This window comes from Macrotis lagotis, chromosome 2 (assembly GCF_037893015.1).
Source record: "Macrotis lagotis isolate mMagLag1 chromosome 2, bilby.v1.9.chrom.fasta, whole genome shotgun sequence".
Classification (NCBI taxonomy): domain Eukaryota; kingdom Metazoa; phylum Chordata; class Mammalia; order Peramelemorphia; family Peramelidae; genus Macrotis; species Macrotis lagotis.
The window spans coordinates 8,333,973-8,346,176 of NC_133659.1; the positions used below are offsets into that span (position 1 = coordinate 8,333,973).

The 12,204-nt window shown below is 41.0% G+C and overlaps 1 protein-coding gene across 4 annotated transcripts in view; it reads right to left on the bottom strand.

Moving 5' to 3' along the window:
* Positions 1 to 12,204, bottom strand: part of SRSF11 (serine and arginine rich splicing factor 11) — a 36,083-nt gene that overhangs the window by 14,795 nt on the left and 9,084 nt on the right. For 3 of the 4 annotated variants that reach the window (XM_074221198.1, XM_074221199.1, XM_074221201.1), the window contains 4 exons: positions 10,990 to 11,082; positions 9,810 to 10,066; positions 4,395 to 4,528; positions 555 to 664 (listed from right to left, as the gene is read on the bottom strand). In XM_074221198.1, coding sequence (XP_074077299.1) covers positions 555 to 664; positions 4,395 to 4,528; positions 9,810 to 10,039 — 474 coding nt within the window. In that variant the 5' untranslated portion in view covers positions 10,040 to 10,066; positions 10,990 to 11,082. The remainder of the gene's footprint in view (positions 1 to 554; positions 665 to 4,394; positions 4,529 to 9,809; positions 10,067 to 10,989; positions 11,083 to 12,204) is intronic. The other variant, XM_074221200.1, reaches the window with a different exon arrangement.

The window sequence follows — 12,204 nt, forward strand, 5'->3', positions numbered from 1 at the left end:
AGTGGTTTGAGAAAAAAAATCGTGACTTTATTGTATTGTGAAGACTAGTTACCATCATCTAGAGGGATGTTGGCCTAAGGCAGCCCCCCCCACTTTGAACTTATGAATTATGCACCATAGGATCACAATTCCTTAGAATATTCCAAGTGCAATTAAATTATTACATAGCAAATGGCCCTCAGAAACAGTTCTAACTACTTCGCCAAAGCAGACCACCTGGTAGCAGTCACTTTGCAGCAATAAGCCCAGTCAGAGGTTCCCTTCCTACCAGCCCCGCCGCTTTCAGGGAGTGCCTTGGTTTTTAGAAACAGGCGACCACAAAAATAACCTTTCATATCTTACAACACCTGAAATTTTGTTTTCCTTAAGTTTTATGCACGACTGCAGCGACACTTGCACAGCACAAATGAAAATAACTGAGTACATACCATGTATATTCTAAGTTGTTTGAATGAATGAATGAATGAATGACTTATGACTACTGTGCGGCAAGGAGACCATTTCTTAAAAACACTTCAACAGCTTCCTCCCCACTTCTACCCACGCAGCAGTACCTGGGTAAGGGGGTTTGGAGTAGGCAGAAGTCCACCACCAGGCAGAAGACCTGCCACTGCATTAGCTGGTGCCAACAGAGACAAAGCCTTAGTCTCATCAGGAATAACTCCTGCAGAGAGATAGTCATGCATTAGAATACATTCTTTTTCAAGACAGAAAACACACAAAAACACCCAGAAAATGTCTCCCTGATACACCACCTGAGTTTGTTGAAAGTACTTATGTTGGCTAAAATATAAAGCTTGAATTCTATTAATATTTATTACTAATTTTATGTCAGAATGAAACTTCAATGTGTGAAAAATTGACTTCCTTTTTCTCTACAAATGGTTAAGTTTCTAGAGTAAAAAAAAAATATAGCACAATACACACTACTTGTTTGTTAACACTGCCAAGATGTCATCACCTGTACTCGATTTTTAAGTCATGAACCAAAGGTAAGCAAGCACAGTCGGCTCTCCAGGGTGTGCTCTCAACTTTCAAAAGCTGTTTTATGAACACGACTCGTGTCGGCTGCTTCACTATAAAGCACACAGAAAAATCAAGATACACAAGACAAAAAAGGTTGATTTAGGGGTTAATAATATGGCACAGTTCACTATGATTTTTTTTACACCTACCATACAAATTTTGTAAAAATTAAAGAGAAGAAAGGTATGTAAGGATGTTGAATCAAGCGTAGGGCTTTTGCTGACTCAAAAGGGAAATCTGAATGGTTCTGCAGATCTCGGAATATTCTCTAGGTGCGTGAAGGGTACAGGCTTTGGCACGTTCCTTACCTGCTCAGTGAAATGCTTTATGTTCCAATATGTGCCATGCTAACGGTACCAAAAAAGGTTGCTACCTATTGCCAGTTAAAAAGCAAACTGGGGCCCAAACTCTTGAAGGCACAAAAGACAAGTATGGCCATTTTAAATGTCTAGGGTAGGTAGGATTCAGCATAAATATTCATAAGGGTCCTACAATAAGACACATACTCATGTAGACAATTTTAATCTTATCCAACAGCAAAAGCCCTAGACAGATAGATGGATTCATCTGTTAATGTGCCCAAGCCCCCAAAATGAGAGTTTAATAATACAATTTATCTACATATTTGCAAATACCAGTCGTATTTCTGTAATACATATTAAGAAACTGCATCTCATCATAAAACATACAATATGTACAGGGCACTTAAGAGAAACTGGATAAGCTGCAGAAGAAAACTGTTGGGTGGTATTTTCAGCAGGGCCTGGTATATAGTTCAGGCTGAACCAGGGAAAAGAACTGTAAAACACAACAACAAAAAAGAAAAACCACTGTTAAATAAAGGTAATGGTTCCTTCCACCTATACTGAGAGTGCCGATAATATAAACAAATGTATAATACACAGCACTGTTATCTTGCTTGTGTCAGAGCTGTCATCAATTTAGATACCAAGTGTTATGGAGGAGGGAGAGGGAGAAGATCATTTGGATATTGGGCACTAATTAATGCATCAATATATTTACATACCTATAGAGATTAAGGGATAATTGTGCATGCAAAATTGTCTCAGAAAGAGGATATATAAAATAGTAACATCTCTTATCTCAAATTAGTGCAATTGCAACATTTCTGGCAATCTAAATATAAATCCTCTTGAACTTATTGTGAGACACCTAATAGAAGATCTGCATCCATTAAAAAAAAATCATGCATCCGATCCTCTGATATTAAAAAAAACTATTTTAAAAATAAAACTACAATTTGAAAATAGCAATGAGGCCCCTCACCAGTTAATTTTCATGCGTCAAGAGTTTTTTTTTAACTGCTGCTTTGATAGAACCATGAAATACTGCATGAATGTGTAGAAATGAAAGAAAAAGAAACAGACAAAAGAAACAAACATTAACCAAGGAACCTAAATAACCCCCAAATCCATTAATATTAAGAGTTCCTTCCAAATCTGACTATCACAATGTTATCAAATTAAGGCTAGGCTTTCCCATAGACTCTGTGTGTCCCATTCTAACACACTGAGCAAGAGCCAACACCAAAGGGTAAGAGCTAAAAATGGAGTGGAACTGTGTGAAAGGGAAGGAGGATTTGTGCAGACACCTGGTGCCAGGCAACATTAAAACTGCACATCAGAAGAGAAATACATCAAGAATAGGTTTTTGAAATGTAAAACCATTCATAATCCCATAGACATAAAAAATTCATAGGAAAAAAGTGGCCACGTTCCTCCCTTTTAGATTGTATATGAAAAGCTGCGATCTTATGGTATGTTCCATTTTATTTAGCATCTGGAAAAACCAGAAAGGTGGTTTATCCAAGAAAAGATTCCATTTTCTGGAAAAGTCTCCCTAAAATGTCCTAGGAATGATTTAGCCCCAAAGACCCACACCAAGAACCCCTCCGTCAGGCTCCCGTTATTGGAAATCTTTAGTGCCAGACCTCTTCTCTAACTGGCACAATGACAAAACGGAAAGGGCTTAAGAAACACACACACACTAGCCCAGGGAAGAGCGGTCATAGCCAGGCTCTTTAGTATGGTCATAGCAGGCCCTCGCCAGGAGCAGAAAAGCAGGTGTTTTTTTTTTTTTAAGAAAAAATAAATCAATCTCTCCAGGTTTTCTGGATTAGACATCTTGATATCCAGTTTTCAGGTTGATACTGAGAGATAGGTGTCTTCCTTTTAGAGAAAAGACAGTATCAAGAAGTTAGTTGCCCTAATGAGTTCAAGAAAGAAAAATTGGCAGAATTTAAAATGCCTGGCTCATTATGATTATACATATTACCTAAATTCCAGTAATTCTCCTAGATACAGATCTTTATATATATATATATATATATATATATTTCACTGACTTTTCTTAACCATGTGCTACATTTATAGAGAAATAAATCACGTTTAAGATACATTTGGACTAAAGTCTGCCTTAAGTTTCATCAAGTAAGTGGCTGTCACAACGCTGTCTGGTCCCATTGTTAGGATCCATTTCCCCCCACCCCCTGCTTTTGTCCTGTCCAATTACTTTAACAGCCTAAAATGTAAAAAGAGAGAAAATGTGGTTAACATTTGGTGACACCAGGAAAACACCTGGGGGGCTTGAGCGGGGCTTGCTGGCCTTTAGTTATTGTCTAGAATCCCCTGTAGCGGCAGAGGACCCACTGTTTTTCAGTCATCTGGAAGGGCTTTGCATTTGCCTTCTCCACTACAAAAATCACACACACAAATAACAGAGAGAAGAGTTTATTATTTAGTGAAATTCTATAAAGTATAGCAAGGCTGAACAAGAAAACTTGGAATAAATTGAAATGCCCCGTGCCCTTCTGGCACCTAACCTAAAGGAACTGTTGGCTTTTCACACAGACCACAATCATTCAACCCTTGGTATACTGGAATCTACAATTTGGTAAATTGAATTTGAAATCTCAGTGAAAGGAAATCAGATCTACTGTTCTCTTTGATTCCTAAATTGGAATTCCAAGTCATGCATTTACTTCAAGGCATCTCTTGATTTTTAAGGGGAGGGGAAGGGAAGAAGAGGGGTTAAACTCAACACCAATGAAGGTCATTGCTTACTAAGTGGTTTTTTTTTTTAGGAATTGTAGTGAAGGACAACTTCTTTTATTTCTACTAACAGAAGGAGCTAAACCAGAAAAACGGGAGCTGCTTCTAGTTTTCAGAATCCCGAGTGGCTGACCATGGCCAGAAAGTCAACAAAGCCAGGGACTGCAGTATACCAAGGGTCTCCAAATGTTAATGGCTCAGGTTTTGAACACGCTGCTATTACTCACTCTACAAAACTAGACTGAGGCAGACAGCCAACCAGAGGATGGCCACAGAGGCAGGAAACAAGGCACAAACCTTCTGCATAGGGTACGACTATCAGAGCTCTGTCAACGAATACAGTGTTTGTCAGATGCTGTGCCACAGCGGCCGAGTCTGGATCATGGAACTTTACAAAACAGACACGTGAGGAGACCGGCAAAGGCGAGTCGCTAAAAGAGAGACAATGGAGAAAAGACATTAGCTGCCACAGCATGACATCGACATCAAAAATAAAGCCCACACTTGGGGCCAAGAAGGCCAAGGTTCCCAAATCCTGTGCTTATCTACACCACTAAGTTCAGACATCATGGTTCTAAAAGGGGTACAATTCTATTTTACAATTCAACAAAAACCAAATCACATCATCTTCCAAATTTTGCGTTTACTGAAATTTTAGCTGTCAAATGTAGTAACAGCACTAAGACAGACAGAAAAAAGTTATTAGCTCAACAACACACCCAATTTTCAATACACTGTTAAAAAGTGGGATAGTTTTGGCCCAGGAAGTAAATAAACATTCTAAGAAAACCAGATGCCTTTAAATCAGAAAATTAATTTCTTTCACCTATGTCCTCTAGGCTTCACATACCTACCTCCTTCCACCATATGAACTCATGACTGGAAGATCAACAACAAAAGTAACAATTAAATATAAACCTAAAATAAATTGCAAAGAGTTTTTTGGGAGAGGTGTAGTTGGAGGAAAAATGAAAGGCTCTGATTCAATGTTGGTTGACTTCAGAAATGGATTTTTTCCCTTTTGGTAAGCTATTTCAAATTTAGAGAGGGTACTCACCAGCTTTACTTTTTGACTTTTAAGCCAAGAGAGCACAAAAGCCTCAAAAGATTTGACTTGATCCCATTATACTCCCAAGAACTCTGGGGTGTTTTTTTTAAATCAAGTTTAATAAGGCTACCAGAAGGTAAGCACTTCACATTCAAACATGAATGTGGCTCGCTGTTATCTACGCAACATTAAAAAAAAGAAAAAAAAAGTCTATTCTAAACTCTCACTTTAGTTATGTTGACTGTTTCCATGATTTACCTTTTTTTTTGTAAAGATGAAAAAAGTACAGTCAACCTTAGAATTTAGGGGAAAATTAAGATCCCTCAGCCAACAGACATTCTACATTATCTCCTTTTATTATGTATAAGTCATAAACCAAAATCTCTAAATTATTCAAATCTTATATGATTGGAAATAAATTCAGTATGTACCAGCAACTGCCAGTGTTGTCATGAGATTGTTCCCTTTCAAGTCTAAATGTATCTAAATGCAATACAAGAGTCTTAACATATTGATAAAAATGCTGAGTCAATAGCTTCTGCCAGTGGTTGGTAAATGCCTTTGAAGGTTATAGAGCTGCACAAGTATAGAGAACTCCCTGGGAAGCAAACTGACTGGGGGCAGAGTCAAACAGGCCCTGCCTTACCCAGGGCTGGTTCTGAGGCTGGCTCCCTATGTCTTCAGCAGGAAAAGTCCTCTGAATTCTCTTCATAACCATGTTTAAATGGAGTCAGTGAACTACAACCCCTAAAAGAATTCAAAATGCTTAACAGTTTTCATCTTAGAACACACTTGGGATTGATTCTCTCTTCCTAGGGAATAGGTCTATCTTCTTCATAAAGATCCGTAGTACTCTAAAATATTCCTTTTCAGTTGATGGAATTCAAAAACTTAAGGCAGAATACCTCAGCAGCCAGAAGGCAAGTAGAGGAGGTGGCAAAAGTCCTAGATTCAATTGGGAATAGGAGAGAGTATATCACAGCATCCTTCTAGGGAGACTAGATCGAGGATAACAGATTTAGATCTCCAAGGGTTACTAAGAGATCACATGACCCAAACTATTATTTCAGAGTTAAGGTAACAAATCAGGAGAGGTAAAGGAATCTACCCAAATGTCAAAATTGGCATACAAGCCATGGTTTTGTGAAAATAAATCTTGTATGTTCTCCACTACATCATAATGCCAGGCTTCCTCTACCCCAAATTGTAAAATAAATATTCTAAAATCTAAAGCTGTTTTTTAAAAAATTATCTTGCTATCAAAGATTAAAAAATATCATCAATTTACCCAAATCCTCCTCCTGTACTTAATGACTACAGTGAATCAAATCTCTAACAGCATATTTAGGATAAGGTGAAAATTATTTGTTGTTTTTTTCTTTTTTTCTTAGGTTTTTGCAAGGCAAATGGGGTTAAGTGGCTTGCCCAAGGCCCCACAGCTAGGTCATTATTAAGTGTCTGAGACCGGATTTGAACCCAGGTACTCCTGACTCCAGGTGCTTTATCCACTATGCCACCTAGCCACCCCAAGGTGAAAATTATTTACAATCTTAATTTGATAGATATATCAGCTAACTGTAAATGTAATCTACTCAGAGAGCCAATGAAAGGTAAAAACGGTTAGCCTGAATTATATTAAAAATTCAACTAGAAAGTATTAAAAAATGCTAACTTTTTACAAAAGTATGTCACTTGTTAAACATGTTTCAATTTTTGATTTAGAAAATATGATCTTTGTTAACAATTTATTACCATATATATCCACTAGAGCTAAAAGCAGGAAACTCACTTATCTGCTGGACAGGAATAATCCCTGAGAAAAAACATGTGCTTTCCTATTCAAAATATCCAACTTCCAATGCTCTGATTTCAAAACTACTTTGTTTTATCCTAGATTTGTATCATTTTCAATGCAGGCTCTCTATTCTAAGGGTAATAAAATAGGTGATCTGCAAAGTTGTAATACAGAAGTCCTTAGCCCATTATTAACTCACACCTGAAAAAAATGTCCTCTTTATCTCAGTTTTGATGACTATACTACCATTAAATTAAGAGAGAAAGGAAGCTGCTTATAGTTTTGTTACTGAATTCAAGCAGATGACTTCAATACTTAAGTCTCTCACAAAAACACAACTTCAATGACTTGCTTTTAGACTAAACAACAGCACTCCAATTTAAGCTGTAAAAGAACTGGATGCTATGCCATCAAATGACTAGGAGAAATGAAAATATTTAGTTTGGGGAACATAGAGGGAGGCAGAGAAGGGGAAAGTGATCTATGATTTGAAAGTCAAGAATTATTCTTTGAATATTTAAGCACTGTCTAGTGGGGAAAAGGGATTAAAAAAAATACAATTGGCACCAGTGTGCCAGAACTAGGACAAAGGACAACCGAATATTCAAACAATTCTATATCTGGTCCTTGTAACTATTGTTATCATGGACAAGTCACTTGAGCTCTGGGCCTCATCTCTAAAATGAAGTAAAATGCCATATACATAATAATGTTCACACCTCAAAAGTTTAAGGCCTAAATTAAATAACTGTAAAAAAAAAAAGAGATTTGCAAAACTTAAAAGGCTCTATTATTAAAGCTTATAATGTTATAGGATTTTCACTCATTTATCTTCAGTCCTCTAAAACACAAGATAAACATTACTATTTGTAGTGACACAAAGGGGTAAGATTTAGCTTAAGGTTTCAGATTCAGAAAAAATAAATGTGGAATCAGATTATTTAGTGTTTAACTATTGTCATGGGGATACTTTATTTTTTAATTAGGAATTGAACTGTCTTAGAACCCCATATGAGCTACCATCATCTAATGATAACAACTGAAAGGAAATGCTAATCAAAAAGAATCAGAATTTGCTTTTAAGAGTAAAATAGAATTCCTGAAGGGATTTCCCAGCTTCACATTTCTCTAGCATGATGTCCCACTGGAACAAAAGATGTGTGCCATAGCATGAACAGCAACAATGAAGCCAGTTTTTTTGTTTGTCATTGATGGAAAAGTAGAAGTGGAAGGAAAGATGAGCTCAATTCTTGTTTCTTCCATGAGTGTATTCTCATGATGAATGTGATTGAGCTCTTGTTTCATTTTCAGTTACAGTAAGTACATTGTAATTATTTTCCAGAAAGTGGATTCAACTCCAAGGGATTCTTATTTTTAAATGATCAATTTTATTGATTACAAACTGAATGCCATTTTTTCCTCTCTAAACATAACCTCAAAAAATAATCTCACTATTTTTTACTATTTCAGATAAGCATTTCTGAAATCAATCCCTGGTGTGGCTTGTTCTTCCCCCTTCCCCTCCCCCTTCCCCAAAGGCTCTCCATGTGAGTTGGGGTCAGGTCCCAGGTGCCTAAGGGTCCTCAGGTCATAACTATTTCCCCTTTCCATTTCTGTTATCTCACCAAGGCACACTGAAATGTTCCAGAAGCTATAGGAGTTGTGAATGAAAGATTTAGTTGCAACAGGCAGAAGGGGTTGTGATCTTGTCTCCAGAATTGTACTTTTGCTTTACAAATGGACAAATTTGATCTTTTTTATTTTGCTTGTATTCATCTAGTATCAGCACCAACTCATCATTTTGGGATATTTCATAGCGCTGAACTTTTAAAAGTTGTGAATAACTTTTCTGAATTCTATGTTGCTATCTACACTTAAAGTGTCAAAGCACTGGTGGGTAAACTGTCCCTGCCTTAGATGGAATCTGGGCAGGGGCACTGAATTGCACTAGTTGGCCCTGTATTCCTCACAGACAGAAGCTCTCAGTAAAAGCAACAATTCATCAGTTTCATTTTAAATCCTTTATGAAATAAAATCAATAAACTCAATCTTCAGACACATACTTCCCCCTCCCCTAGTCATATTTTAATTCTCTGGTGACTAATGGAAAGTACTCATAAAGCCTAACTGCTATATAGTACAGTATGAGAGTTGTCTGGAGGAAAAGCAGTTTGAGTTAGAAACGAAAAGACTTATGATACACAGTAATGCTTGACATTAAGACACAGTCGGATCATTATTCGAGTTATTTTAAGGAAACAAAAACAATCCTTTTTGTTGTCAATAAAATTGAAGCTTTCAAGAGAAAAATTAAAATTTTGGAGAATTTGTATCCTTCATGAGTCTGGCAGCTTCCCAATTCTTTAAGGACTTTTCCTATGAGATTGGTGGTAATATGAATGAATGCAAATTTTGATTTTGCATAATGAAATGTTAATATATGGCAGATCTGAATGTACCAATATTTTCCAAATGACTACAGTGTGGAAAATATAAAATCACAAAGGTCCATTTAAAGTCTAGGGAAAGTTAAAGGTTTAAAAAAAATTCATGCTTTGGTTTTAGATCCCACAGGGCAATTCATGCTTTAGTGCAGTTATCAAAATAATATTCACGATTCTCTCAAGTTATTAAAACACTCCTTCCTGTTCAACCCTCTAGCTGTATGAAACTGGATTTTCTTGATAAAGTTCCACCAAAACAAGTATCACAGGAGCTGAAGCTAAGGGGGGGGGGGGGGTGAAAACCCGGGCCTCGGGCCGGGGCGGCCTCACTCGCGCTCCGCTCGCTCTCTTGGTGGGTTCCAAGTCTCCGCACGGCCCCGGTCGGCGCCCGCGCCCCCCCGCCCCCCCCCCAGCCCGGCACTTACTCGGGCGGGAACAGGCGCAGCTCGTCGATCTTGCCCAGGAAGCCGAAGAGGGTCCGCATCTGCTCCGAGCTGGCGCTCGGGGACACGTTCGTCACCTGGATGACCTCCGTGCCGCCGCCGCCGCCGCTGCCGCCCCCGGGCACGCCGCCGCCGCCGCCCGGGCCGCCGCCGCCGCCGCTGGGACCCGGGCCCGGGCCCGGGGCGCTGGGGACGACGCTGGGCGTGCTCATGGCGCTCTCGGGCCTCGCTCGCTCCTGCTTTAACACATCAAACACACAACAAACAGTGAGCGGGAGGGAGGGGGAGGGGAGCCGGGGGTCGCCGCCGCCGCCGCGCCCGGGGAGGAGGGAGGAGGAGGAGGAGGAGGAGGAGGAGGAGGCCGAGGCGGGGAGCGCAGCGCGCAGAGCGGAGCGGCCCGGCCGCGCGCAGGCGCAGCACGCACAACAAACGGCCGCCCCGTCGCCCGGGCTGGGCCGCGGCGTCCCACAATGCCTGGCGCCGGCGCATGCGCAGCGGCGCGGCGGGCCCGGCGCCGTCGTCACCCCGGGGCCGAGGCCTCAGCCGCCCCTCCCCCCCGCGCTCGGCCGGGCCGGGGGTCTCGCGCCCCTCCACCGGGAGGAGGGGGCCGCCCGCCCCGCCCCGCGCCGCTCGAGCTCCTCCTCCCCGTTCCGTTTCCGGGGCCACGTGGGGCTCCCGCGGGCCAGGAGGGCCCCGGGCCCCGGGCCCCAAGCAGCGCGTCCCCTGGGCACCCACGAAACTTCTCCCGGGGTCCCCGGGCCGCGCTGGGGCTCACATTATCGAGCTGCTTCTGGGTGTCCGCGTACTTTGCTCAATAGCCCCCGATTTCACTCTGGTCTCTGCCTTAAGTCACCTCAATCTTTAAACTGTTCGTTCTGCTTTAGGATGATTTCAGTAACTCGTTTAAAATAACCAAGCCGTTTGTGGAGCTATCAAGGATGTGAGGAGATCGCTAGGTAACCAGTGTTCCCTGGCACGGCCAAGTCTCCCAACTCCAGGTAACTCTTACAGACCCGGCAGGGGCACTACCTTGTGGTCCTCGAATGGAGGAATGCCAGGTGCGTGATAAATTAAGTGAACCTATCTGTTGCATTTCGACTGGTGTCTGAAACTAAGAATGCCAACATATGGACACGAGAAAAACAAAAAAGGCCAAACTCACCTGCTAATACACAGTTTTCATCCAATGATATTAATATGCAGTTCCTATCAGATACAGGTTTTTTGAAGAATCCTGTGCCCTTATAGGGGTGCTCTACAAATGAAAGATACAAACTATTCAGGCACAGATCGGACAATCATGGACTGCAGCTTACCCCTACTGGAGATGACTTCCAAAGGGATTCAAAACAAGTCTACGAATTGTACCTGCTGCTTCAGTTAATGATGAACTAGTAGGAATAAGCAAAAAAGGATACAAGAGCACAGAATGAAATGATCCCCCACACAGAGATCGCTTTGGAATGGGGGAGACAACAAACACATAAAAGGACACACCAAGTTATAACTACAAACATACACAAAGCAGTTAAGGACAAGGCTGGGAAACAAAAAGGTCAGTCTGGCTCACTTGGAATGTGGGAGATGGAAGCAACATCCAAGAGGCTGGAGTGATCAGGGATATGGAGAACTTTAAAGTTGAAACAGAGGAAGGGGTAGACAAAAGTCACTGGGATTGAGAGAGAGGATGCTTAAGGAGAAGTTTTGGGAGCACAGAGTGTAGGAGCACTAAGAGGAGCCTTTGATGTAGGGAACAGTCGATTAAAACCTGAACCTTCTAAGGTAGTAGTCACCTGACTGCAGGAATAATGGGCAAGACCTGAAACCAGACTAGGTATGGGAGGGGGTGAAGGAGAGGGAGCTTACTGAACTGGGGGCAGAAGTGTCTTTGATAAAAAATTTGTGGGGGAAGAAATGTGATGCCTCCAGGACATTCAGTCTGGAACAACCAATCAGCAAATGGTTCTCTGGGACAATGATTGTTTCTATGCACAGACAGACCCAGAAAGAGATTTCGATGAGCAGCTTCCCTGAGTAGAGCCTATTATTTTTGTTTAATGTCCATGCTTATTTTGACAGTTCCTAACACCTCCTGCGGATAAACCACACTTTGTGCCATGGATTGGGTACAAACCAAGGCCCCAGATCTGCAGGAGCTCCTTCCCACTGGAGGCCTACAGATAGCCAACAGTTTTTATTCTAAAAACATGTAGAGCAGTGAGAAAGCATCTAACATTTCCTTTCAGATCTAAGTCATTTTTTGAGGTCTGCTAAGGTTTTCTTTCCATATTCATTCACATTTTAAATGAGAGAGACCCAGCAGCAGTAGGAGCTGAAGAGCCATGGGGTCTCTCTCCTTAAAAAGTGAGGGCAACTT